This window comes from Convolutriloba macropyga, chromosome 5 (genome assembly GCF_964194025.1).
Source record: "Convolutriloba macropyga chromosome 5, txConMacr16.3, whole genome shotgun sequence".
Taxonomy (NCBI): Eukaryota; Metazoa; Xenacoelomorpha; order Acoela; family Convolutidae; genus Convolutriloba; species Convolutriloba macropyga.
This window is the reverse complement of record NC_134472.1, coordinates 77,283,721-77,311,491: the sequence shown is the minus strand read 5'-3', so window position 1 is coordinate 77,311,491 and position 27,771 is coordinate 77,283,721. Positions and strand designations below refer to the sequence as shown.

Genomic DNA, 27,771 nt, shown 5'->3' with positions numbered 1-27,771 from the left:
AGGTCAGGAAATAGATTAAATATTTTTTAAAAAAATCACAACTCAGATAATTGACAGAGTTGTAAGTTTCATTGTCTGTCGAACATCTCAAAATTCTACCAGAACTTCATTAATCAACAGTATGTCCGTCCGTAAACTCTAAATCCTCATTTAAATAAACATATTACATCAAGATAATGAAGAGTGAGGGGAGGGAGTACATTCAGAATTGCCCATGAAACCATTAATGCAATCCTGTTCAGTAATATTGGTCAAAACGTTCCTTAAGAGACTATTAAAACTCTAAAGAAACTGGGATCTTTTCCGTTTGTGGCCCCACCCATAGTGGGTGCATATTATTTCTACACAATGCCTCTCCGACGCACGTGCCATATTTCTACATAATGATTTACTATGTAATGGCACGTGCTCTGTAACTAAGGGCGTATAACGTACTGGGGGTGGGGGGCACAAACGGAAAAGATCCAAAAACTGCATAGGGACTTATGGAATTATTGCACTGCGGGCTTTACCTTCTGTTTTTCAGGACAAAATCAAAAGTGTCAGAAAACGGCATTAAAAAGACTAACGGTGCCCAAATAATTGCTAAACTTGGTTTTTGAGCAATTAATAATAAAACTAATGAGCAATTAATGAGCGATGAATTACCCAGATGAGTGTCTCCATTGGTGGATTTGACCTCAAACACTCCCTTCTGGATCTCAAGGATGGAGATGTCAAAAGTGCCTCCTCCAAGGTCAAACACTGCGATTCTGAAACAAACAAGCAAAGTAGCTTTTTACAATTTGGCCAGCAGCAGAATTCTAACCGTCTGCCTTTTCCCTATTGACAAGGCGTATTTTGTTTTCATACGCACCATCAGCTCATATTATTCAGACAACACTTGAAAATGCAAACTCATCTTCAGTTAATCACTCGACACGCCAATTATCTCTCCACTATCCGATAAGCTAACGGAGTACACAATCAAGTAATCAGTGTAACTATGATCAATATCACGATTCAAGGAGTATTGTTCATCACTTCCTATGTCCTTAAGGGACAATATGGATACAACGCAGAGTAATCACAAAAGATAGCAAATGTCCTGAAATACAATCCTAGAATATGGCAAAATTCGATGGCCTTGTTATCAAGAGAAGTCAATGCAGGAGCGAAATTAACAAAACAATAGAAAAAAAAGTGTTCAAAACTTTTGTTATCTCTAAGGCAAAACACAACACGCAGCAAAATCCAGCAAAGAATACCCTGTGATTTCTATCCAACATTTCCAAGCGGAAAAACAAACCGCAAAGATTCGAGAAAATGAAGAACCCTCCAAAGTTTCATGAACTTACTATGTTTACTCGTGTCATTGTTTATTTCAGAAAGTACCCAACAAAGCAAAGGAAACACCAGATGGACACGAGAAAACGTTAGCCCCCAAAAGCCAAACAGTCTCAAGGCAGAAAATTAACACTGTGAATTTCAAAACGAAACAAACACAAATTAAGCAAAAAGTTGCTAATAACGAAACTCAAAATTCAAACCGAAAATTTAGACAGAACAATGTACTTATTTCAGAACGTGCTATGTTAAAAACAGCCGCTGTTGACCCCCCCCCCCCCCCCCGACGCATATATTGATTGAAACAAAACAATCTAATTTGCCGTGGTGTGCAATTTCAGCCGGATTAAACAACTATACTTATTTCGACTACTAAGAATAATTCTAGCTAGAAATCGCTATTGAGAACCCTGATAACCTAATGCATCAAGACTTAATCACCGGCTTTATCGGTTTACCCGTTTCTTTTGTTGATTTTGCTTTTTTGACCTTGACCGTAATTCAATATAATTCTCAAATTTTTCGAAAGAATTCTATACTCAATTCAGTTGAGTTAGGTAGGTCAGATATCAACCGTAAAAGTCGTGACTTATGTAAAAAAAAAAAGGTTAAGTTAATCAAACGTTAAAACGATTTTTTTAAAGAACATAGTATGAAATGTCCTGAACTATAATTGACCATTTTTATTGACTAAGCAAAAAATCTAGAGTTGACGGAACAATTCGAAATGACAAGTGAACAAAAAACCTTAAACGAGAGAGCCAACTTTTGTTCAAACATCGTTTCCTCACTCTACTTTAGAGTGATAAAATTTTATGCCATAAAACGGCTCGCATTTTCGTTCCACTTCCTGCTTCGGTGTCATCAAAATCATCACTCTAAAACAAAAACTATCAGAATGCGCGAACAGATCTTTAAAGACAGCGTCCCAATACAATTCATATTCTACGCCAGATTTAACAGCCTCAGGTCAACCAAACGTCCCAGGAAAAACCCTTAAACAACTGCGGTGGGCGGCTAGACTGGGAAAGTGGCAAAAGGGCAACAAAGTGGGGGAGCAAAACAACAAAAATTGTCTTCCTCTGACCAAATTATTCCGCAGACACTTGTATGATCTTCTGAATTCAACTTTTTAGCATGAAGCTATTGTTAGGCTTATTACTAATACCAATAGGCTAATTAACTCAATACTTGCCATTTTTATCAGTTCATTCTATCTCCATTAATTGAAATTTCTTTATCAATTAATTGAAATCAATCTATTTTTTTTGAAAATTCTTTTTCCGCAACTCCGGCACACCTTGCACTCATGAGACTAAAGACAGCATAGTGACTGCACCGAAATTATGTCCATAGCTTTTTCCACTTTTTTCACAAGACTTCAAAAAAGAAGGGAACACATCTTAAAAAGAAAAGATAGAGCAGCAACACAATCCGATTCTTGGATTCTAATAAATATTCAGGAGTAAACAGCTAATTTTTCTCAGAGTTACTTTTCTTGTTTTCATTTACAGTTTAGAGCAATTTTATAGTCAGATATCCGTTCTTTTTCGATCATTTATCACGAAATGTCACTTTCATCATAAAAATTCACAAGATTTTCATTAGGCTATGAACAATACGCAAAAAAAATCAGCGTAATGAGACATCCTTAATTAACTCATGTAATTCAAACAATACTTGGCTTCAAGACACCATGCAGACTACAAAATATCAATAATGAGGCACCAGGTCAGGGTAACTATGATCAATATCACGATTCAAGAACTACTTTTCATCATTTTCCAAAACAGTATACGTTAAGAGTGAACAGAATGCAAGAATAAAATAGTCAAACTCAGAGTAACTATGAAATAGTAAATCAGGAATCAAACACTAATTTTCATCACAAATAAATTCTGAAACCAGTTTTCTTAGGCTTTTATTTCCGTCGACACTAGTCAGAAATATGTTCTTTTTCGATCAGTGGTCATGAGTCGAAATATTCATCACGGGACTCCACATCCTAACAATCTATTCGAGTTAGTTATATTATGAAAACTAACCACGATTTCAATCAAAACTGTCATCGCAGGAATCATACGTGAGCAAACATGAATATCAATCAATCGAGATAAACCTCAAGACTACCAAAAAGGCAATTACTGACAGTTCAGTGTAACTATGAAACAATCACAAGTCATTTAATTGGTATCATCATGATAAACTAATTCCAAAATATCCAAGACTATACCAAAACAAATAGGCTGAAAAATTTCTTCCAGCATTTAAACAGAACAGTTTTCAAATCAATATTTCCAAAAATTTACACTACTAAGACCTATCGTGCAAAAAAAATATGAAAAAAATCATTTGTGATCAATTACGTTGTAGAGTTTATTTTCGTAAGCAAAACAATCTCAGATATCCATTATTTTTCAATCAATGCTCATGATAAACAGCTGACATCACTCGTCATTCTTTCTCCGCAAACCGATGTAGCTAATACCACTGTTTCCTTCATGTGCCAAATTCACAGAGCAAATGATAGGCAATTCCATCAAGTAAACCAAAATCAAGATCTTTTCCGCAAACATTAAGACTGTCTATAGCTGCAAATAATTTTGGCCGTCTTCTTGGAAAACGCCTGTAACTTAGTTTATCTCAATACAGCAGCTCTGATGCAGCCTAGACAATCAATTCTAAATGATTGAGACTGGCTACGCGGGATCGTAATACTGACGTACATCTTGTCGCTAGTTTTCTCAAGTCCATAGGCCAGGGCAGCAGCTGTGGGCTCATTAATCACACGCAGTACATCCAGACCCGCAATCTGACCAGCATCCTTGGTGGCCTGACGCTGGGAGTCATTGAAATAGGCGGGAACTGTCACAACTGCATTCTTAACTGAACTTCCTAGATAGCTTTCTAAACAATCATAAAACAACAATTGAAATGAGTGCAAAATTACGAACATCGGACTATCTGCTTCCAAACGTGATAGTTGCAAGCTTCCTCCTGCTCAGGGAAGGCTTCGATCTATTTTAAAAACGGAGCTGAATATTAGAAAAATGCTCTGTGCAAAATTTTTGAAACCTCAGATTGCCATTAAACCAAGCAACCAGCAATTCATTCCCAACCGGACTAAAAAATCTCAAGATTGCTATTCGATTTAATGCCACGGGTCTTCGCAGTGATCATCAATATGATTTGAAATTGAGGAATAATGCTGAGAGCATTTTTTTCCTCTTTTTTTTTACTATTTTTGCCTTTCTGAATTCCATTGTTTTAGTGTTTTCTACGTCATTGATTGAGAACAAGAACGGCATCGCACTATCTGCTGAGACACTTCCAAAAAGTAGCTTGCACGAAAAATTGGTCGGCTAGACGAAAAAAATTCCCTTCTTTGGGAGTTACAAAACTCTTGATTATGCCGATTATATGTCAAAGTTTCCGCCGATTCTTCTTGCTTTTTGAAAGTTTGGATAAGTGAGCACTGATTTGAATAACGCTTTTAATTTGAGCTTTCTTAAGGTATTTAATGAACGGCAAATATACCTGCAGTTTCCTTCATCTTCGTTAACACGTACGCTCCGATCTGACTGGGTGAGTACTTTTTACCGTGAGCCTCCAACCAAGCATCTCCATTATTAGCTTTCACAATCTTATACGGTACAGTTTTCCTGAAACAAGGCGGAAATCAACAGTGTTTATCACAAGACAGTGACCAAATTTCATCAAGAATTGTACTAACAGATCTTTCTGAGTCTCAGAGTCATCAAAACGACGCCCGATTAATCGTTTCGTCGCGTAAAATGTGTTTTCAGGATTGGTCACAGCCTGCCGTTTGGCGGGGATTCCAACTAGCCTCTCGTCAGATTTGGAAAAGGCTACAACTGAAGGTGTGGTTCGGTTGCCTTCTGCATTTTCGAGTACCTTAGCCTGTTTGCCTTCCATGATAGCGACACAGGAGTTTGTGGTGCCCAAATCAATACCAACAACGTGTCCCTGGACCTTCCCGCTCATGGCGCGAGAAGCCGCTGACACATTTGGGTGTACTTTCATAGATGAAAGCATCTGTAACAATCATCGTTGATAATGACTTGTAGCAATAAAATATGTAACAATCTGAAGTCTAAGTTGCTAAAAAGAACAGAGACCAGGTACCTGTGAGGTTAATGATTTTCGGAGAAGCTGCGCCACGACCATGATCGACTCTAAAAATGTGCGTTTTAGTACAATTAGCACAACAATTAGCGCGATTTTCACCATGCGATTCGCGGTCATAAAGGATTTTGATGCTCAAAAGCGATACTTTTCAACATCGGCTTCAATGGAGAGACAAATCGGTCAACTAACCTATTTGTCTTTATATATAGGTTTATATTTTTTGCAACAAGTAAATTATAACAATAACCATATCGTTAGATATACTTGAAACAAACAATACTTCAAATCATTCAGGCACCAATTATAAACAACAATCAGTTTTCTTAAAGAATCACATTATATAAATTTTTCTGATTGTTTTCTGCCTAAAAATAAGCTGTGGAAGCAAGAAGTCATTTAACGTCTTCTTAAGGATTTTCTCAAGACCTTGCGACTTAAGAAATTTAAGACCAGAAGCCTGAACTACTACTACTTAAGAATCTTTTTCATTTTTTGCCAGACAAAGCAGTTGTGGTAACTTATTCCAATTTTGTGCTCATTGACGAATAACCAAATTATTTCCAAAAGTTGAATTTGACACTCTGTTTAATTTTAATTGTTTTCATCGAGTGTTTTGATGAAAACTCAGCACAACTTTAAACCCCAAGTAATCTGTCTTTAAGGAGTTTGATTTTTTTGCAGATAAATTTTGAAAGACTGTCGAAAAAGATGTCTGAAAGCACGAGTGTTTTTAAAAAAAGAATGGAATTTGATCACTTATTAGGTATTTTGATATTATTGCATGAGCCACATTTTTTAACTAATTAAAATTAGTTTGTTAATTTCTACATATTATGTTGTTTTCTGCAAAATTGCATGGACTTATCGATATAAGCTACTCTCAATTCCACATCAGACAATACATGTGTCACCTGCGATTCGAGTTACCTTCTCCGTTGTGCTAAAAGATGAAAAATTTTTCACAAACGAAAAAAGAATGAAAGATAATAAAACAGTTTCCTGTGGCAAAACGTGATTCACAATTTCACAAAAATAAAAACTTGCCCTAAAGTTTTGTTTTGTCCGAGGTTATCAAGAAATGAAAATATCAATTCTTTCGCTTCCTGGGAAAAATCATGCAATTCCAATTTTTGAGAAAAATGTTATGCAAAATGGAATTAAACACTTTTGCAAATTCTAGAAAAATAGTAACAGTTTCTTTCTTTTGATCTAAATTAGATGGAAATATCAACTAGTTGCAAAACTGCATCGTTTGCTGACCTTTTTTCTGAAATCTGAATTGCTCTTTATTCATAATTATATGCTTTTCAATGAAATTCATCCTCTGAGTCAGAAGGAGGCACTCAAAAATTTTTGCAGTACTCGGAGTTACAGAAATTGGTCGATTGTTTGTACTATCCAATTTATCAGCTTTTGTGCGAATTGATGTCGCATAGGCTGGTTTAACTTTAGCTGGTGAAACATTTTTATAAGGCACTGATTTAATTCAAGCTGTAGCTGTACGGCTTAGTTAATTTGCTTGACTTTATGAGAGGAACTGATATTTCACCAGGATCTGCCGCTGTGGTGTCGTCCAGCGAGTCAATGACTGAACAGTTCGTTTATAGTCACAGCTCTGAAAATAATTTCAGGTAGGTGAATTTCATCAGGGTGTTTAAAAGCGAACTCTCAACCTTTGAAAACTCTTGGATTAGCAAATGATCTATTTACACAATGGATGCTATTCGTTGAATTCGTCGGAATTTCCGGCTCTCTAATCTGATTTCGTCAAATTTGACATTTTATCTTTCAAACTGACTAATATAGATATATTGTGGAAAATAAAACAAAAAGGTGATTGGCCCTGGCTTTGATTCACATAGGAACTGTCTCAACATTTGTGATGGAAAAAGACTCTTCACCATTATAGCTAACCCAGTGGTCAGATAACTTATAGCCCCCCCCAATCATGTTAAATATACTTTAATGGGGGTTATAATTTCACGGGAGCTAAAATGTCAAGGAGCCAATTTTTTTCCAAGCCCAGAAACACAGAAGAGAAGACAAGAACGATGGTAAATTATTCGCATTCCACCAATGGAACACATAAAATTCAGATCTACCACTAAAAACAGGCAAAGTGCTTTGCTATGTCTTCCCGAGCAAAAGCATTGTCAAAAAAATCTATGAATAGCAGCGTTGAATTCGAAATTAAGGAATAATTTGAAGAATTGCAACGCACAAGTTAAAATTTACTAAATTCTCAAATTGACTAAAAAGATACGCCAAAATTGCTGAGGATCAAATTCCTGAGTCCGATCAAACGCTTGACAAAGAATTCAAACGGCGATGAGCTCCATATGCTCGGTTCTATAAAAGGAACTCTATAGAATTGCAACATTAGAATCGATTGTGCATCAATTGTAATTCAACCTAATGAACGCAAAGTTTGAAAAAATTCGTTTTTAATAAACAATTTGATTTATAATTAAAAATTTCTTTCTTGCAGCTGCAACAGAAAGATCAATTAACGTATCAAAGCAGATCAAAAAGCAAAATTTGGTTCAAATGAAGTATTATAAGAGAAACAAAGTTTGATTGAGTAGTTGGTAAGGGGTATGTATATATTTATATCAAAAATAAACTTTAAGCATACTTGTTTTAAGCATATTTTCCTGCATGAGGGCGCAGGAACGTCCACAACGCGCACTATTGGGGGCCATGGTCCGTCTGCAAGGCGCAATATCGGTGGTGGTGTTGCTATTCTTACTTCATTTAATTTAAGATGTGACACCTATCCACTCTCATCGCCCTTTGGATGTGACTTTTCTCCGGCCGTAGCGCTTATTATGCCTAACGACCATATTTATCTATTTGTTTCATTTTATCTTCCACCTATTGCAGTGCATTTACTGTTCCGAATGACAGTGTAGCTGAATCAATTACGTTCTTCACTGATCACGTTGCAGGTCTTGCCTGAGATTCAAACCGGGAGCTAATTCTTTATGTACAAGGTGATTTCAATATGCCTGCTTTGGATTGGTAGGCAATGACCGCTAGTAACTCTCGTGAGTCTTAGATTGTTGAAATTTGCGCCGACCACAATTTGATGCAGCTAGTTTTACCACCTACTCATGATATTGTCAAAAATTTGGACAACATTATATCAAGTACCTCTGAATATCAGACTCCCATTGTATCTGTTCTGAAAATTTGCTCGATTAGTGATCATCATCTTAATCTAGCACGTCTGTGTGATCATCAGACCATATGCGCTTTTTGTGAGAAGACATTTTCTTTTAATGACTTTAACAATTTATCTGCCTTTGTATCCCAGTGGTAGTGTTTCACGTTTTCCTGATACCTTTCGGTAGATGGTATACATCTTTTTTACAGCTTTTTTGTTGAGAAGATTCCAAATCATTTCAAACCTATAACTATGAAACTGTTATTTGTTCCTCATTTCTATACTTCACATAGTGTTCTCTTTTTTTACATTCATAAGACTGCTTATCGCTGATGTGTTAAGAACCCTACACCGAGCAATCTGAAGAAGTTGGAGGCAACGAGAGTCTCCCTGCAGCAGTCTAATGAACTTGACAGAGTTTGTTTTATCAATGGATCGAATACTGCTACTTTGGAAGATTGTCACTCACTTCTAAACAGCCTTTGTGATTCTCAATACCCCACTCCCACAGACTTCTCAATTCTATTTCTTATTTGTAAATTTTCAAATAGCAAACGCTCTCAGGATGTTTTTTTTCTCTAATTTCATTGAGAAGCACTATGAGTCTTCTCGTGTAATTTCAACTCGGCGTGTTTTATCAATTGAAGATTTCCAAGCCTCTACTACTGCAACGAAAATACAAGGCCTCATGACTAGTATAAAAACAGCCAGGTACAAGACATATGACGTTTTACCTGGACAACTGCTCAGCAACTGTCCTGCTCTTCTCATGTCCCTCTTCTTTATCATTTTTAGTTCAATTTTACTCACTTTTCAATTTCTTCTTCATTGGAAAACCGCTTTTGTTCATCCTTTTCATAAAGGGGGCTGGAGGAATTGCATTGAGACTTATCTCCAGTTAGTGTGTTACCCAAGATAAGCCTTATTTTAGTGAGGCTAATAAGTGAATTTATTCTTGAAAAATATGAGACACCTTCTTCATACTAAACAGTTCGGTTTCCAATCCAGAAAAAGTCAGATCACCCAACTGATTGGTTATATAGACACTCTTTGCAAAAAATTTAAGAGTACTTGTTTTATACCGTCTATCTGGATTACCATAAAGCATTTGGCAAAGCTCCTCATACTATTCTTATTCACAAACTGGGAAAGTTTGGTTTTGTTTACTCGATATTAGCCGTATTTTCATTTTACCTTGTTGATTCTTATCAAAAAGTTAATTTGTATGGTGTTTTGACAGAATCTTTTTTTAATTCTCATTGGAGTTCCTCAGGGTTCTGTTCTCGGTCCTCTCTTATATCTAATTTTCATAAACAATTTACCTATTACCTTTTTAGACTGTGTTCGTTATCTTTTTTCGGATGATCTGAAAAAGTTATTTGAGTCTTTGAATTTTAATATTGATTTAACCGACTGCAGCATTGGAACCTTTAAAATGGTATAATAGTTAATAACCTAAAAACAAAGGTGCGTGTGTTGAGCTGTGCTGTGAAGCCAACTTCATGTCTAGGTGGTAATGTCATTGAAACTGTTGAATCGTCTAAAGACCTTGGTATAATAAACGAGAGAAAATTCAAATGGAATAAGCATGCTAAGCCTGCGTCTTCTAGACGAGCATTTTATCATCTGAAAAGTTCTATGTCGTTCAATACTGACAGCAATGTCAAGTATAATTTGTTTCGTTTTTATATTCTATCACTCTTGTTTTATGGAAGTCAAGTATGGCTCGCTGATACTTCCTTGACGATGAAGCTCGACAGATTTCAAAGGTATTGCCTTAGATGGATAATTGGCCACAGACTTTCGTATGTCGAGTTACTCCGTAGGTACAGTTTTTTTAGCCATATTTTTTCAGCTGCAACTACTTGACATCACATTTTTTATCCAACTTCTCAAAGGAAAGTATGATGCCGATGTTTGGAAGTATATTAAAGTAAATCCCAGAATGGCTAGTATTCGTTCATCCTCTTACAAACTCTTTCAACTTAATCATCTCAATAAAACTAACTATATTACTTACTTTGACCGTGTCATTGTTCCGGCTAATTTCCTTGAACGGACTTATAGACTTTTTAAAATCTCCGTCTGTCATTCGTCAGCATTTTATCCGTAAACTTGTATCCTCTTCCCTTGATAATTCTCTCTCGTTTTATATATTTTGTCAATGTCATACCTAGTAGAGCTTTCAAAAGTGTGTGTTAATAACTTTTTCCCTAAAAAGATTATTAGTTTGAGGTTTTTAATAACTTTGAGCTGATGTCTCTTTTTGAGAATTAGGTCTCTCTCTCTCTCTCTCTCTCTCTCTCTCTCTCTCTCTCTTTCTTTCACTAACGTACATACGCGCAAAAATAAATGTTGCTCTTCTTCGCAGCGCTATCATATGCCTCAGAGGGTGCCGTGGTTCCAAACGACCGACCTGCATTGATAGTTCTTGCTGTGCCATATTGTGGGAGTGAGGACTAGATTCATAACAATTTAGCTTATATAGAAATTCAATTCTTTTGACGCAACTCTTAAAGAGTTATAGTGCCTTGTCTTCATTATTATATACGATGCAGTGATGTTTAATGTTTCTCGTGACGCAGCTCTGAAAGAGCTATAGTGTCTTGTCTATAAAATTAAAAAAGATGCATTGATGTCTCATAGTAGAGTAGTCTCACTACTCATCCATTGGATTGTCCTGCGCGGCTTAAGAGCAAAACTCCCCTTATATATTTATATGAAAAAAAGAAAAAAAACTAAGCCTACTTATGAAAAAGCGCAACACCATTCTGTTGTGACCAAGCTCTACGCCCGAACCCTGAAAACATCGTGACCCAAAAGTGGCTACCAGAACACTGCAATTTGTGAAATTTAAATCCATTCAAAGATGATACAATCCGCTCTTCTTGTTGTCGAAACCGAACAGAAAGGACTTTTGACAAGAGCCCGAGAACACAAAACGCAATCATACAAAACTCTCGCAATCAAAGGAAACTAATCTACTTAATCTAAATCAAAGTACAAACAACATTTTTTAATAGCACATTCGATTCATAACCCCCCATTTAAGTTGTTTTGATAACATATTTTGACGCCTAATCTCGTCAGGCAGCGAACTTAACCCCTGAAAAAGCTACGTATTGCTCTAGAAAACTGATTAAAATAGAAAACAAATGATCCGCACCATCAAATTTTCTGATGTTTTAGTATCCAAAGATCTAGCAATTTTACAAAAAGATTTCAAATGTAACAGCAAAAGGGTGCGCAAAACATCACTAAAGATTGAAAGTAGACTCAATAGACCAAAAGACAGTGTTAAAAATTTTTAACTTTTTTTTCACCCGCGCTTTGCTTTCGGTTTTAGGGTTTTACACGCCCCAAACTCCCCCCAGTTGGTTGCCAAACCAAGCCCCGCGTTTTGTTTGCGTTTGGTTTTGGGGTTTTACCCGCCCCAAATTCCCCCGGATAGTTGCCTTCCCAACCCCCCGCGCTTTCTTTGCTTTCGGTTTTTGGGGTTTTACCCACCCCAAATCTCCCCGGTTGGGTGCCTTCCAAACCTCCCGTGCTTTCTTTGCTTTCGGTTTTTGCGGTTTTACACGCCCCAAATCCCCCCTAATTGTTTGCCTTCTCAACCTCCCGCGCTTTCTTTGAATTCGGTTTTTGGGGTTTTACCCGCCCCAAATCTCCCCCCCCCCCCCCCGGTTGGTTGCCCCCCGCGCTTTGTTTGCTTTTTGGTTTGGGGTTCTACCCGCCCCCAAATACCCCCAGGTTGGTTGCGTTCCCAACCACCCGAGCTTTCCTTGCTTTCGGTTTTTGGGCAGTCCCCTTCCAAAATCCTCCCAGGTTGTTTGCCTTCCCAATCCCTGCGATTTTTTTGCTTTCGATTTTTGGGGTTTTTGCCCGCCCAAAATCCCCCCAGGTTGATTGCCTACCAAACCCAGCTTGGTTAATATCTCAACCTTTCCGCATTTCACTAATATGTGAGAACCTATTGGCAAAAGCTGTTACAGGTAGATTGCAGGTATCGAGCAACAGAACTACAGGTAACTAGAAGGTAATTAAAAGTAGGTACAAGTTGCAGCAGGTAGGTAGCAGGCATTAGGTAGGTAAAATTTATAAGTTGGTACAAGTTGCAGCAGGTAGGTAGGACGTATTAGAAAGTTGAAATTTATAAGTAGGTACAAGTTGCAGCGGGTAGGTAGCAGGTATTAGGAGGGTGAAATTTTTGAGCCTGTAGGCAGGTACGTTTGGTAGATGTTTGCAGGTAGGTAGCAAGTGTTAGTTAGTTGGATTATTAACAACCCGTAATTCCATTTACTTCGTATAAGTTTTAGCAGATAAGTAGCAGCTAAAAGGCAGGCATCTAACAAGTAGGTAACTGGTATATGTGAAAACATCTACATAGCGCTGGTAAAAAGCCCTTAGAAAAAATTTGTACGGCATAATTATCAAACAGTTAGTACGTTAAATTAGTGGTTCCATATCTGGTGAGGTTTAGTAAGCCAAAAACGAAAAATTATACTCTCCAGCAAGTAAAGAAGACAGTCACCTCATAGTAATGGTAGACACTCGGTCAACCACTGACTCGGAGAGTGACCCGAAGGAAACAACTATCTATGAAAGTCTACACCAATTTTCCAGTGCTCCAACAGAGAGCCCCTCAGAGGAAAAGCCAGAAACATTTCAAGAAAAGAAAATGCTTGAATCCTTACAGATAATGATAACTGACGATATACATTTTCACCTTGACTATCTAAACTCCTCGATAGAAGAATCTGAAGATGGTGACACACTTCACAAAACAGTCGAAGAGATAAAAGTGAAGCAGCAAAAACTTGATGCTGTGGTGTCAAAATTAATATTTCTGATTGCACTATCAGAACAGAGCAATTTATATCCCGAATACAGTCGTCTTAAGATAAAATCCAAAAAAATAACGATAATATCAAAAAATATTTCAACGGGACGTCAGAGATAAATACCGGAGAGAATTTCAGTCTCAGTGTTGTTGCCACCAAAAGAACTAATTGTCCGACGGACAGTTTTAATTCTCAATTTTAGAACCCAGTTCAACCGGCTCTTGATATCATCAATCAGTAGCAATATGCAGTTTTTTTCATCAGCGCCCAATGTGAACATTAACGTCAGTTTTTTTGCACCCAACGGCTTACTATTTGATTCAAACGCCGCTCCATTGTCATTGCTTAACACACATTCTTTCAATTGGCCCACTCATCAGCGTGATCTCCCTAAAAAAATTGTTACGCACCAAAGAATAACTTTGAACTTCGGGGCTCTCTAAATGCGGAAAGCTCAATGTTCAACCCACTCAATGTCAGTAAGCTTCCCAAAATCTGTCCCAAAACAGCACGCAGAAACGTTCAATGTTGGTCCAATGAAGTGGATAAAATGATACATTTGCAATCACTGCTAACAGGTGAAGCCAAAGCACTAGTTGACGACTTCGGTTGCAGCGGTGATTTGTACGCAGCAGCTCCATCAAGACTGCAGGAACATTTTGGCAGTTCAATGAGGATTGTCAATGCTTTTCTTGACAAATTTTCAAACTTTAGAAACCCAAACTTATCAAATCCCGAAAGTTATACACAGTACTCCTCATTTCTTCTAACGCTTGTCGACACCTTTCAACAACTCGGTTTTATTCATGATTTTCAATCCACCATCATCATGAACATAGCTTAAACAAAATTACCAAATCCAGTCAGAATCGAATGGAACCATTACGTCCTGGAAAAGCGATCACACAGCCATCATTAAACATCGCTTGCAGAGTGGCTCCTAAACTCTCAAAAGCATGTCGATATTTACCAACAAACTCCAGTTTCTCACCTTTGCAACATATTGTTGATAATAAATTGGCATGGAAAATTTTGCCCTCTGTTATAAAAAACGATAATGCCAATCCAAAGCATCAATTCCTGAGTAACAGGGAACAAATGCAATTTCAGTCTAAGACAAAAAAAGCGTTAGTTGTCCAAACATTGACAACTGCCAACATATCTACAAATGCATACATTTCCAAGCACTGAGTCTCCCCTTGAAACGGAAAGATCATCTAATTAAGCAAAAGTTTTGTTTCAATTTTTTCGGACATCATCATGTAGATCAATGCGATTCAAAAAATTTCCGCCGCGCAAATGGCTGAGGCAAAAGACATAACACACTTCTGCACGATAGTTTTATGAACAAAAGCAATTCAAAAGTTAAATCAGTGCAAATTGTTGGAGCAGCCCAGGTAGCATTTGTGGCAGTTCAACTGATAAATGAAAACCAATCTGTAAAAACAGACGCGTATCAAGAGAACGGTAGCTGTCAAAGTCTCCTCCTGAAATCAAAAGCAAAAGAGCTTGGTCTTAAAGTAAAAAAAAACAGATAAAATGATTATAAGTGGCCATCAAACGAATAAGGAAATTGATTATTCTAACTTTTGCTTTGACATAAAACCAACAGATATCTCTGTCGAACCTGTCAGACGTAAAAATATTAGAGGCAGTACCAGATTTGAACATGTGCGCAGTGAATGTAGCCCAATCAAACACTTTGTGCGAAAATTTTGATCATCTCAGTCATATAAATTTTCCTGAACTTGTAACGAACAATATTTCATTTATTATAGGCATTGACAACTTAGACTTGATTCAATATAAACAAATTATAAAAGGTCCTAAAAATGCCGCATGGCTCGTTGAAACTCCATTAGGCTGGACGTGCGCCGGTAAAACGAATTTAGTTTTCAATGAGTCTACACCTGTACAGTACAATCAGCTGCAAAACTGCCCTAATATGGACGACTCTCTTTTCAAATTCCTCCCAGATTGGATGAAATTTGAAAACGTGGTCATCGCAAATAGCTTTGTCCGAAAACGATAAAAGAGCGATTGAATTTTTATAGTCCAAAACTAAGATCGTTGACAGTCATTACCAGATAGGTATGCTATGGAAACAAGGTGTATTTCTTCCCAACAACCGATGGTTAGCATTAAAACAACTGGATCAATTAGACCAAAAACTTTAAAAAATCCGCTACTAAAGGAAAAATACCAGGCTTGTCCGGACGCAGACTTGAAAAAAAGATACGTTGTTGAAGTTCACGATGCCAACTCTTTAATAGATAACGTCTCCTTTTTGCCCCATCACCCAGTGACCAATGAAAAAAAACCTGAAAAGGTTCGTAGAGTTGCAATGGCTTCTAACATTTTCCAGGGTCAGCCCTCAACTCTAATGTACTGAAAGAACCAGATCTGCTCAGCAACTCAACTGGTCTCATTGTGAGGTTTCGTGAGAATCGAAACGCTCTATGCGCAGATATAGAACAAATGTTCATGCAAATGAAAGCTGACACTAAAACCGACCCTACTTACGCTTCCTCTGGAAAAACAATGGACACATAGAAATTATGAATACACCAGTCAAATAATTGGTGCAACAGATTCAGCCTGCATAGCACCCTACGCGCTCAAAAGATCTGCTCAGGTCAATGCAGAAACATATCAACGTGTTCAAAAGTTCATAGAGCGGGACATTTAGATGGATGATTTGTATGTTGCCGTACCGAGTCCCAATGTAGTTACAAAAATTGTCCATGGGACTCGCAAGGTTCTTGCTATTGGTGCCTTTTATCTGACGAAGTGGAATTCGATTAGTCAACAAGTTCTTGTCCTGCTATCCGAGTCCGGATATCCGACTTAACCCAGAAACATCCACACCATAAATTCAAAAGGTTCTTGATCTACCCTGGTTTGTTGAAACAGATACAATTGTTATAGAGCGAAAACTGTTCCAGAAGATCAAACTCGTCAAAAAAACGAGTCAACGTAAACTCTTTTGCTTTATTGCCTCCATTTTTGATCCCTTAGGAAATATCGCACCCTTTACAATACGATTTTGCAAAGTTCTCCAAGCAGCATCGAACCACGGTCCAAAATGGGACAAGCCATTACAGCTCAATATGAATTCTGATTTCGAGAGTCTGGAAAAAAAATTTTTTGTTTTTTTTCAGAATTTACGTCTTCCTCGCAAATTGTTAATCGAGATACCGATTTTATTGAATGAACTACACACGTTCACAGAGGCATCCAATTTAGCATTATCAGCAGTCTGTTATCTACGAATTGAACATTTTGACGAATCCGTCCCAGTCGAAATTGTAATTGGTAAAACGAGAGTTGCACCAATAAAACGGATGACGTTTCCTAATTTGGAACAACAGGCTGCGGTGTATGGTGCTCAACTAGCTCAAATTGTCAAAAATGAGATGGATATTGAAATCCATAAACAAGTTTTTTGGTCTGTTAGTACGACCGTTTGGTACTGGGTACGGACACCTGATATTCGTCATCGGACCTTCATTGCTAACACTCTAGACAAAAGTTCAGACGTTTCATCTGCCCAAGGTTGCTTCTTCTTTTCGTCTGCCAGAAGTCCCGCCAGATGATGGCATCCGAGGCTACAACGTTCACCAGATGAATAATTACTCACATTGGCTATTAGGCCCATCCTTTTTGTGTCGAAAAAAAAACACGTGGCCGAAACAAGATTTACTTTCCGCTCAACATGTAAAATTTAAAATGGCAGATCCAATAAAAGAACTGAAATGCCAAATTGAGATACCGCGTTTCAGCAACTGGAATGTTTTATATAGAGTTGCAGTGCGTTGCTTTTTGTGTGCAGGAAAATTGCTGAAAAGGGATGCCGAGTTTTTACTAGCAAATTATACAAAAACTTACAATTACTTGACAAAAAGTGCCCAACATCAAGGTTTTAATTAGAAAATCTCGAACTTAAGAAAAGGTATTGGAGTATCATCTAACACTAGAATTGTCTCTTTATCACCATTTGTTGATCATAACCAGCACTTGCGTGCTCAAGGATGATTGTTCAAAGCATTCAAACTAAAAATTGCACGCTTCCCGTTGATCCCAGACGGAAACAACCATAGTGTTAGACTAATGGTAAAACATATCCATCTACAAACACGCATTGTGGAATAGAACAAACAAGAAACTTTTTAATGGAACTCTATTGCAGGGCGGTAGTCCAACAAACAGTTAGACAATGTGTTCGATGTAGACGTAAGATTCAAGAAGTAGCAGCTCCCCAAATGGCTGACCTCCCACAGCTCAGATTACCACAAGCAAATCATCACGTTTTTCAAACCACCGGCTTAGAATTCATATGACCATTTTCAGTTGAACAATATGGAATAAACAGGCCTAGATACATACTCCTCTTCACGTGCTTAGTAGTACGCGCTGTCCATCCAGAAGTTGCCGTCGACTTTACAGCAGATTCAACAATTAATTGTTTTTGTCGCTTTACTAGCCGTAGAGGAAAACCTAAACAGTTCTTTTCCGATTTTGGAAAATCTTTTGTTTAATCAAATAGTTTTTTGCAATCCAGTTTTGCAAGACTTAGAGATTGCCAAGATTTTGCAAGTCATTTAAATCTGATGCAAGTGAAAATTGAGTGGGTGTTTAACCTTCCTGCGGCTCCACACTTCGGTGGAAGTTAGAAACGCCTAGAGCAGATATTTAAATTATTTCTGTAAAAGCAATTGGGTCTAGAACCATTTCAGATGAAATATTGTGGACGCTGGTATGTAAGATTGAATCAAATATGAATTCTAGACCCCAAAAAAATCTTCCGAGTTAAATTTAACAATCCTCTGCATCTCACGCCTAACCACTTTCTACTCGGAAAAGCGTCAATTAACTACCCTCCTGCTATTTTCAAAACGCAAAAAGTCACTGTGTCCAAGTCTTGGAAATCTGCTTAAGAACCAGCTTCGCACTTTTGGAATAGGTTTCTTCGCAAATAAATCCTTAAGCAACAGACTAGGTTGTTCCACGAGAGATTTTTCGCACCCCTTACCCGTGACTCGGGGTCATTTTTGTTTGAACTCATTGCATTGGGTTTTCAGGCTGATATACAACTAGTCGCACCACCAACTAGAGGACCCTTGCCTCGTTAGATCGGTGGTACTATGCATCTGCCCCACGGGCAGCTGCTGCACCACTTACCCCAGGGGACACCGCGGGGTGGAGAGGTTGGATTTTGCACCTCACTACTACTACTACTAGAGCCCACCACCACTACTACTACTACTACTACTACTACTACTACTACTACTACTACTACTAACACCACCACTACTACTACTAATTCTACCACTACTACTGAAACTACTACTACTACTACTGCTGCTACTACTACTACTACTACTACTACTACTACTACTACTACTTCTACTACTACTACTACTACTACTACTACTAATACTACTACTACTACTACTACTACTACTACTACTACTACTACTACTACTACTACTACTACTACTACTACTACTACTACTACTACTACTACTACTACTACCACTACTACTGCTACTACTACTACTACTACTATTTTTACTATCCCCGTTAGAAAGTAAAAACAGGAAATGAATCCCTGAGTGCCTGGAAAACATAATTCAAATTCAAACCATTTTTCCTAAACTTTTTTTATCGCTGTTATCTTACAAGACAAACTTTTCATTCTTAGAGTGCAAATATAACACTTGAGAGACTCCAGAAGAAAATGAAGATAGAGCGACTCCGGATATTTGACCCAATTGGTAATTTTGAACCGTTGACTCTAAGTTTAAAAATAATTTTGAAAAACGTTTGGGTTGTTGCTGCTGCACGGGCAGCTGCTGCACCACTTACCCCAGGGGACACCGCGGGGTGGAGAGGTTGGATTTTGTTCCTCACTACTACTACTACTAGAGCCCCCCACTACTACTACTACTACTACTACTACTACTACTACTACTACTACTACTACTACTACTACTACTACTACTACTACTACTACTACTACTACTACTACTACTACTACTACTACTACTACTACTACTACTACTACTACTACTACTACTACTACTACTACTACTACTACTACTACTACTACTACTACTACTGTTTCAACACTTTAATTCCAAATATGAAATAAAGGCACGGTTGGCAACAAATACAAACAAAACAAAACAAACAAAACAATACAAACAAACAAATACAAACTACTACTACTACTACTACTACTACTACTACTACTACTACTACTACTACTACTACTACTACTACTACTACTACTAACACCACCACTACTAATTCTACCACTACTACTGAAACTACTACTACTACTACTACTACTACTGCTACTACTACTACTACTACTACTATTTCAACACTTTAATTCCAAATATGAAATAAAGGCACTGTTGGCAACAAATACAAACAAAACAAGAAGAGTTATTTGTTTGGTTATTCTGTGAAGTGCTGTACGACGAAATTGTTGAAGGCATTCTTTGACCCGGTTGCTGCTTTCTCCTGCAATCTGGTGAACGATACTTTGTTTCGTACACAGTCTCCTTCGATTTGACTCATCCACGTTTTCCGTTGCCCCCCAGGAGCGCGTCTAGCATGGACGTATTGATCGGGCGGGTCCCAATCGAAGGCACTGCGGGCTAATCTTCCTGGTTCCATTCTCTGGATGTGTCCGTACCATTTTATCCGTTTGAGCATGATCATCGTGGATAGTTGGGGCATTCGTGATCTTGACATATTTTCTTCGTTCGTTGCTTTCTCCAGATATGACACACGTAGAATTCTCCGAAGACAACCACAGTGGAAACTCTCAAGTTTTCTCTCCATTAATTTCGAAAGAGTCCAAGTCTCTGAGCTGTACAGCACGGCTGATAAAACGAGTGCTTTGTACAAATTGCACTTGAGGTGCACGCTGAGCTGCTTGCTCTTCCAGAGATTTTGGAAGTTAGCAAACCGTTGTCTACCTTCTGCAAGTTTGCAATTGACTTCCTGCAGGTCTCCATGCTTGAGGCTGACATATGATCCGAGATACTTGAACGCTTCTATGTTTTCAAACTCGTTTCCGAGAACATCTTGTACTTTGCAGGAAAACACGCGTGTGGCAACTGCTTTAGGTTTGCCACAGTATCTCGATTGGTGAACTTTTCGGCCATTGACTGTTTTGAACTTTCTTTCACACTTGTCACAGGTAAGGCTCGCCTCTAGTTGCTCGAACTTTGACTTGTCGACGACATTCTTTGACAAACCGGCTTTGCAGAATCTTGTTTGGTGCACTTTGCGTCCGGTAACTGTACTGAATTGCCGCTGACAGTTCTGACATCTTAAAGACTCTTGGTCAGTCACCACTGACCGACTCTCATTTTCTAGCGACTCTGAATCTGCTACCGCAGATTGTTGTTGTGAAGCTACCAACGCTGGCTTAGCCACCGCTAAGCTTTTCAATCTTAGCTTCCGGCCATCTTGTGTTTCGAACCAGCCCGCTTTCTTTTTCGTTCCCAGCAGCACCTCCGTGCTGATGGTTAGTCGTGACTGGCTAGATGTCTCTGCCAGGAGTCCTAGTTTGCCTTTGTGTGTTCCAGTGAGTATCTCCACGTTCTGTTGGATACTAGGCACTGCAACAACATTTGGGCTGTCGCATTTTACGCCCATATTCTTTGTTTTGGCCACATTAATCTTCAGACCAGCGGCTTCCGCAAGGGCCTCGATTCGATGTAGGTTTTCTTGCACCTCACTGTCTGAGACCCCCACGAGAGCAACATCATCAGCAAAATCTAAGTCAGCCACCAATCTCCCAATGTCTAATCCTCCATACACCGAGTTAGCCAAAATGTAGTTGATGACAAGGCCGAATAGGATTGGGGACCACACATCACCCTGCCTAACGCCCGTTCTGACATCAAATAAGCGTCCTTTCTCACCTTCGGCTTTGACTCGACATTTGAATCCATCATAGCTGTTTCTTATGATGTTTATCACTTTTTGCGGAAGACCATAGTGTTTCATTATCTGGTACATCTGCTCACGATCGACAGAATCGAATGCCGCTCGAAAGTCTATGAAACAAAAGCTAATATCCAATTGAAACGCCATTGATTTCTCTATTATTTGACGCAGGGCAAAGAGTTGATCGGCGCATCCTCTGCTTTTTCTGAAGCCGCACTGCTCTTCCCTTAAGACGCGATCCACTGAATCTTTGCATCGATTGAGAATAACGGAAGCGAACACTTTGCCTGGTACTGACAATAGAGAGATCCCTCGGTGGTTCGAACACTCTGACCTCTTTCCTTTACTCTTGTATAATGGGACAATTTCTGCTACCTTCCAGTCATCGGGCAGAACTTCCGTCGACCAACACTTATCTATGATGTCCCAGAGCCACTCGACAATACCCTTGTGTGCTTTCACAACATCTCACAGGAAATGTTATCGGGTCCACTTGCCTTGCCATTCTTCAACCTGCGGACAGCTTCAAGCACTTCTTCAAATCGAATTGGGCTCAGGTCAATCGACAAGCTTTCAGCTGCTTCTTCGGGATCCAATCTCGTACTGCAACTGGATGTTGAGGGATTCAGGAGTTGACTAAAATGTTCCGTCCAGCGTTCAAGTCGTTCCTCTTTCGTCCGTAAGTTGACGCCAGTGCTTGAAACTAATTTGGTCAACTGGGGACTCCAGTTTCGGCAAATCTGCTGTGATGCCCCAAAAACCTCCTTCAAGTTGCCTCTGTCCGCAAAGCTCTGCACTTCTTGGCCTTTGCGTTCAAGCCATGCCCGTTTGTCTGCACGTAGAGCTTTTCTGACTTCCTTACAGCAGTTTGTGAACTCTAACAACGCCATCGCGCTGCTGTGTTTCTTCAACTGTAGATCAGCTCGTTTCCGGATAAGTTCCAGAGAATCTGGAGAAATCCAAGGTTTGTTCACTCGCTTGTCCGGAAGGAGGCATTTCACTGCTGCTTGGTTCAGGGCTTTTCGAAAATTGTCCCAAGACTGCTCTGTATTCTCGAAATCGCCGCTCTTATCAAGATGTAACTTGACCTCCTGCGTGAATAAGTCACGCGTTGTTTCATCTTGCAGCTTTGCAGAACTGATTCTGGGTGTGAAACATGGCTTTTTAGACAAAAGTTTCATAGATACTTCCGCAATGACCAGTTCATGATCGATAATTGTGGTTTTCCCTCTTCTGGTCCTCACATTCGTCAGACATCCTCTGTATCTCACTGCAAACAGAATGTGATCCAGCATCTTTTTTCGACAACTCGGATCGGGAGGGTTGTAGGTGTACCGATGCACTTGTCGATGCTGGAACCATGTACCACCTACGAGCAATTTGTGTGAAGTGCAAAATGATAACAACTTTTCCGAGTTTTCATTTTCTTCACCCATTCCAAACGGGCCTCTGCAGCTCATGGTGTCATTCAACTGGTGTCCAGGCTCTGCATTGAGGTCACCGATGACACAAATACGCTCCCTATGTTTGAAGCTGGAAACTAGGTCTGAAAGTTGACTCCAAAACAAATCCTTCTCTTGGAAACTAGCTTCATTCGTTGGTGCGTAGCAGACAACAACAGCTAGATTGGCTCTCCTCCGAGCCGCGAACTTGACGTAGCAAATACGTTCGCTTAGAGCCACTTGTTCTACGATGCTGTTTATCAATGACTTCTTTACAGCAACGCCCACTCCTCCTTGTCTCCACTTTACACCAGACAACCACGAGTCAGACAGGTAGAGCTTGTGGTCTCCGAGATCAATTTCTTGCTCCTGCAATCTCGTCTCCTGCACTCCCAGAATATCCAACTTGTATTGCGCCAGATCCATTTTCAAAGCCTCTAAAGATCCGGCTTGGGTCAGTGTTCTGACGTTTAAAGTTGCAATTCTGAGTTGGTTCCCCGGGAGATTCTTAGCACCCCTTACCCGGGACTCGGGGCCATGGTTGAATGTACTCATTGCTTTGGTGTTTGAAGGCTGAGATACGACTAGTTGCGCCACAAACTAGAAGACCAGTGCCTCGTTAGCTCGACCATGTGAGCGGAGAGCCGCAGCACATGACCTACCCCCAGGGGACACCACGTGGAGGTGAGGTTGGATCTCAGCCTTCAAACACCCCCAAGGGACACAACTACTACTACTACTACTACTACTACTACTACTACTACTACTACTACTACTACTACTACTACTACCACTACTACTGCTACTACTACTACTACTATTTTTACTATCCCCGTTAGAAAGTAAAAACAGGAAATGAATCCCTGAGTGCCTGGAAAACATAATTCAAATTCAAACCATTTTTCCTAAACTTTTTTATCGCTGTTATCTTACAAGACAAACTTTTCATTCTGAGAGTGCAAATTTAACACTTGAGAGACTCCAGAAGAAAATGAAGATAGAGCGACTCCGGATATTTGACCCAATTGGTAATTTTGAACCGTTGACTCTAAGTTTAAAAATAATTTTGAAAAACGTTTGGGTTGTCAGTGGCAATGCCTTGAGTTGAATGCCAAAATCGTCTCTACTGTAGAATGCCCGAAGCGTCTCTCTAGTAGAACGGCGGATGGGTCTCTACTGTCGCCGTAACCTCCTCGTTGGCCATCCTGCGAACACTTCGGTCTAGCGAAGTGGCAAAAGTCCTCGAGCAATCTCAGAAATCACGCGGACTCGAAGACTTAGTGTCAAATACATGTTCATTGCCGGTCCAATCATCATCGCAGGCATGAACCGGAGATTACGGAGTTGAGGCAGAGCATTGAACAGTACCTTTGAAGGAACTGAGAAAAAGTTGAGTAGTCATCGTAGGGACCCTGTATTAAGGTGGGTTTTGAGGCCATGTCCTATCAATTACTACCTGTTGGGATGTCTTCAATGAGCAACAGATGTTCTTGCTGACCAGAAAATCAACAAAATAACTGTAGTGAAATCGAGACTAGTAGATGAAGTTTGACCATTTAGTAGCAGCTTGGCTAGACTCCAATGAAAACCTCCTGCAAACTCTAATCATCCTGAACCACACTGCTATTACCCAACGAAGGCAGGGCCAGTAAGGTTGAGATTTGAGGCAGCTTGGGAAGATTGCTACACTGTATGACCGAAAGTTGATGAGTAGTGGATAAGAAAAGTGTGTAATTCCTGCAAACAATTAGTATCTGACATGGAAATCTTCTAGTATGAAGTACTGTGTGGGGTCCAGACAAAACAGATGTAGTGATGGTTACAGAAATAAAATCACAGTATAGTGTTGTATCTGTGATAGCAGAGCTCAATTTATAAGAGTGGCTATGCTACATTTCCTGTCCGGACCACACATGCTCTGCTATGTCCAGATCCAGAAAGATGAAATAGGGAGACTTGAGGCTCACGGTACTCAACACCTCAAAGAGCTGGACCCCATACAGTCTTTGTACTAATGCTCTGGTTTTCAAGGGTCGGAACAAGTTGTTTTAAATGTCTGATGACTAGATAAATGTCTCGGTCTTAGATAAAGGTCTGACATCGGCCAAACGTGAGGTGCACTGGGATGACGAGATGCCTATATAGACCATGAAACATGTTCTTGGTTTGGATTGTTGAAATGTTGTTCAATTGTATTAACAAGAAGCTACTTTACAGGATTGTTCAAGTATCTAAATTTATTTTCTTTTCAAGAAATCTAACAAGACTTTTTCCAAGTACCTTCTCTTTCCTTGAGACAAGAGGTTGATGACCCTTTCTAAGTGGGAACTGCAATTCACCAATATCGCTCTAGGCCGAGGAAGGGAACTTTATTGATCATCGACAATTATTGTATGTCAATAGATAGTACCATCAACTTGCAGTGAGTTAACTAAAACTACAAAAATCCCATCTTTTTTTCTAAATCTTCTGAATAACATATTGGAGCATACCAGGGGTGCCCAGGGGAAACACGTTGCCACTTGTAATAATCCGACAGATATTGAAAAATTTGTACGTATAAGGGGTTTTAAATTCTTGAGAGCCAACGAATACATTTTGTACTCATACGAATACATTTGACAACGAATACATTTGACTGTTGACGTCATAGATAACATCAAGATTGGAATCGTAGCCAAGCAACAAGATGATAACATCTTATCTTTGCCTCCATCAGACTGTTAGCAAATCAAGTAAAACTCAGATCCCGTTTGAAAAAATCATCTGTGACCAAAAACTACTCTGTATAATGTCTTAAATGCTGCGTTGTCCCTCACAATCACAAAAATGTTACCATACTATTGGCTGTAGCATAGGCGATTTTTTAGAACCTGACGAACCAGCGCCAGCGTCATTTCCAGCAAGCTGTTCAAAAAGATTTTCACTACCGAAGGAGGAGATATTTTCGAAAACCAAACCATCAAGAATAATGGTTAATATTGAGATAGATTTTGAACTGGCTAGTCCGGTGACCACTTGATATAACATGACATCGCACTGTTCATTAAACTAGCGGACCTGCGATTCACCGCAGTTGCACGTAGACATCCAATCTGTGTAATATAGAACAAAATAGGATGTTGGGTTGATATAGACTGAAGTTAATATCGAACTGCGCAATCTTTACCTTTCTACAGTGCTGCAATTGAAATTGTCCAAAAACAGACAACTCAAAGAACCAGATTTCGTAGGGACCAGATTTCGTAGTCATCGTAGGGACCCTGTATTAAGGTGGGTTTTGAGGCCATGTCCTATCAATTACTACCTGTTGGGATGTCTTCAATGAGCAACAGATGTTCTTGCTGACCAGAAAATCAACAAAATAACTGTAGTGAAATCGAGACTAGTAGATGAAGTTTGACCATTTAGTAGCAGCCTGGCTAGACTCCAATGAAAACCTCCTGCAAACTCTAATCATCCTGAACCACACTGCTATTACCCAACGAAGGCAGGGCCAGTAAGGTTGAGATTTGAGGCAGCTTGGGAAGATTGCTGCACTGTATGACCGAAAGTTGATGAGTAGTGGATAAGAAAAGTGTGTAATTCCTGCAAACAATTAGTATCTGACATGGAAATCTTCTAGTATGAAGTACTGTGTGGGGTCCAGACAAAACAGATGTAGTGATGGTTACAGAAATAAAATCACAGTATAGTGTTGTGTATGTGATAGCAGAGCTCAATTTATAAGAGTGGCTATGCTACATTTCCTGTCCAGACCACACATGCTCTGCTATGTCCAGATCCAGAAAGATGAAATAGGGAGACTTGAGGCTCACGGTACTCAACACCTCAAAGAGCTGGACCCCATACAGTCTTTGTACTAATGCTCTGGTTTTCAAGGGTCGGAACAAGTTGTTTTAAAGGTCTGATGACTAGATAAATGTCTCGGTCTTAGATAAAGGTCTGACATCGGCCAAACGTGAGGTGCACTGGGATGACGAGATGCCTATATAGACCATGGAACATGTTCTTGGTTTGGATTGTTGAAATGTTGTTCAATTGTATTAACAAGAAGCTACTTTACAGGATTGTTCAAGTATCTAAATTTATTTTCTTTTCAAGAAATCTAACAAGACTTTTTCCAAGTACCTTCTCTTTCCTTGAGACAAGAGGTTGATGACCCTTTCTAAGTGGGAACTGCAATTCACCAATATCGTTCTAGGCCGAGGAAGGGAACTTTATTGATCATCGACAATTATTGTATGTCAATAGATAGTACCATCAACTTGCAGTGAGTTAACTAAAACTACAAAAATCCCATCTTTTTTTCTAAATCTTCTGAATAACATATTGGAGCATACCAGGGGTGCCCAGGGGAAACACGTTGCCACTTGTAATAATCCGACAGATATTGAAAAATTTGTACGTATAAGGGGTTTTAAATTCTTGAGAGCCAACGAATACATTTTGTACTCATACGAATACATTTGACAACGAATACATTTGACTGTTGACGTCATAGATAACATCAAGATTGGAATCGTAGCCAAGCAACAAGATGATAACATCTTATCTTTGCCTCCATCAGACTGTTAGCAAATCAAGTAAAACTCAGATCCCGTTTGAAAAAATCATCTGTGACCAAAAACTACTCTGTATAATGTCTTAAATGCTGCGTTGTCCCTCACAATCACAAAAAAGTTACCATACTATTGGCTGTAGCATAGGCGATTTTTTAGAACCTGACGAACCAGCGCCAGCGTCATTTCCAGCAAGCTGTTCAAAAAGATTTTCACTACCGAAGGAGGAGATATTTTCGAAAACCAAACCATCAAGAATAATGGTTAATATTGAGATAGATTTTGAACTGGCTAGTCCGGTGACCACTTGATAT

At 39.1% G+C, this 27,771-nt stretch overlaps 1 protein-coding gene across 2 annotated transcripts in view; it reads right to left on the bottom strand.

Moving 5' to 3' along the window:
• Positions 1–493: 493 nt before the first annotated feature.
• Positions 494–27,771, bottom strand: part of LOC142339672 (stress-70 protein, mitochondrial-like) — a 129,721-nt gene continuing 102,443 nt past the window's right edge. For both annotated transcript variants that reach the window (XM_075389890.1, XM_075389889.1), the window contains exons 2-6: positions 5,473–5,525; positions 5,060–5,382; positions 4,864–4,988; positions 4,053–4,233; positions 494–752 (exon numbers count right to left, since the gene is read on the bottom strand). In XM_075389890.1, the coding sequence (XP_075246005.1) occupies positions 509–752; positions 4,053–4,233; positions 4,864–4,988; positions 5,060–5,382; positions 5,473–5,514 (915 nt within the window). In that variant the 5' untranslated portion in view covers positions 5,515–5,525 and the 3' untranslated portion in view covers positions 494–508. The remainder of the gene's footprint in view (positions 753–4,052; positions 4,234–4,863; positions 4,989–5,059; positions 5,383–5,472; positions 5,526–27,771) is intronic.